Source organism: Nematolebias whitei, chromosome 23 (assembly GCF_014905685.2).
Source record: "Nematolebias whitei isolate Nwh7 chromosome 23, NemWhi1, whole genome shotgun sequence".
In the NCBI taxonomy this organism is placed as follows: domain Eukaryota; kingdom Metazoa; phylum Chordata; class Actinopteri; order Cyprinodontiformes; family Rivulidae; genus Nematolebias; species Nematolebias whitei.
In genome coordinates this window covers 12,759,342-12,759,780 of record NC_056520.1, presented here as the reverse complement: position 1 = coordinate 12,759,780, position 439 = coordinate 12,759,342, and the positions used below count along the sequence as shown (strand labels likewise).

Genomic DNA, 439 nt, shown 5'->3' with positions numbered 1-439 from the left:
ATTGATTCAGTGATTGGTTGGTTGGTAATCTGACTGAATTGTCAGTTTGTCGATTGTTGGATTGATGGGCTTATTGATTGGTCAGTCTGGTGATTGATTGATTGATTGATTGATTGATTGATTGACTTATCGATTGGTTGATGTCTGATTGATCAATCAGTGTGCTGCCGTTACTTCAGGTTGAGGTATTTGGGTAAAACGTTGTCCCAGAACTCCTCTTCCTCGCCGCCACTTGGACCTTTACCTCTCGACTTTTGTTTGCTTTGAGGTTTACGGCTTCGGCCTTTTACTGCAGAAACCTTTTTTCTAATCTCCTCTTCTTCTTCCTCCTCCTCTTCCTCATTGCTCTGTTTGTCCTCTTCTTCACTTTCCCCCTCCTCCTCTTCTTCTTTTTCTTCTTCATTTTCATCATCACTTTCTTCCTCCCCTTCCTCATCCT

The 439-nt window shown here is 42.4% G+C and overlaps 1 protein-coding gene across 1 annotated transcript in view; it reads right to left on the bottom strand.

The window, feature by feature from the left end:
* Positions 1–170: 170 nt before the first annotated feature.
* rpgrb (retinitis pigmentosa GTPase regulator b) overlaps positions 171–439 on the bottom strand; it is a 19,448-nt gene continuing 19,179 nt past the window's right edge. The window contains exon 15 of the mRNA XM_037696632.1: positions 171–439. This exon is cut by the window's right edge and continues 675 nt beyond it. Coding sequence (XP_037552560.1) covers positions 171–439 — 269 coding nt within the window.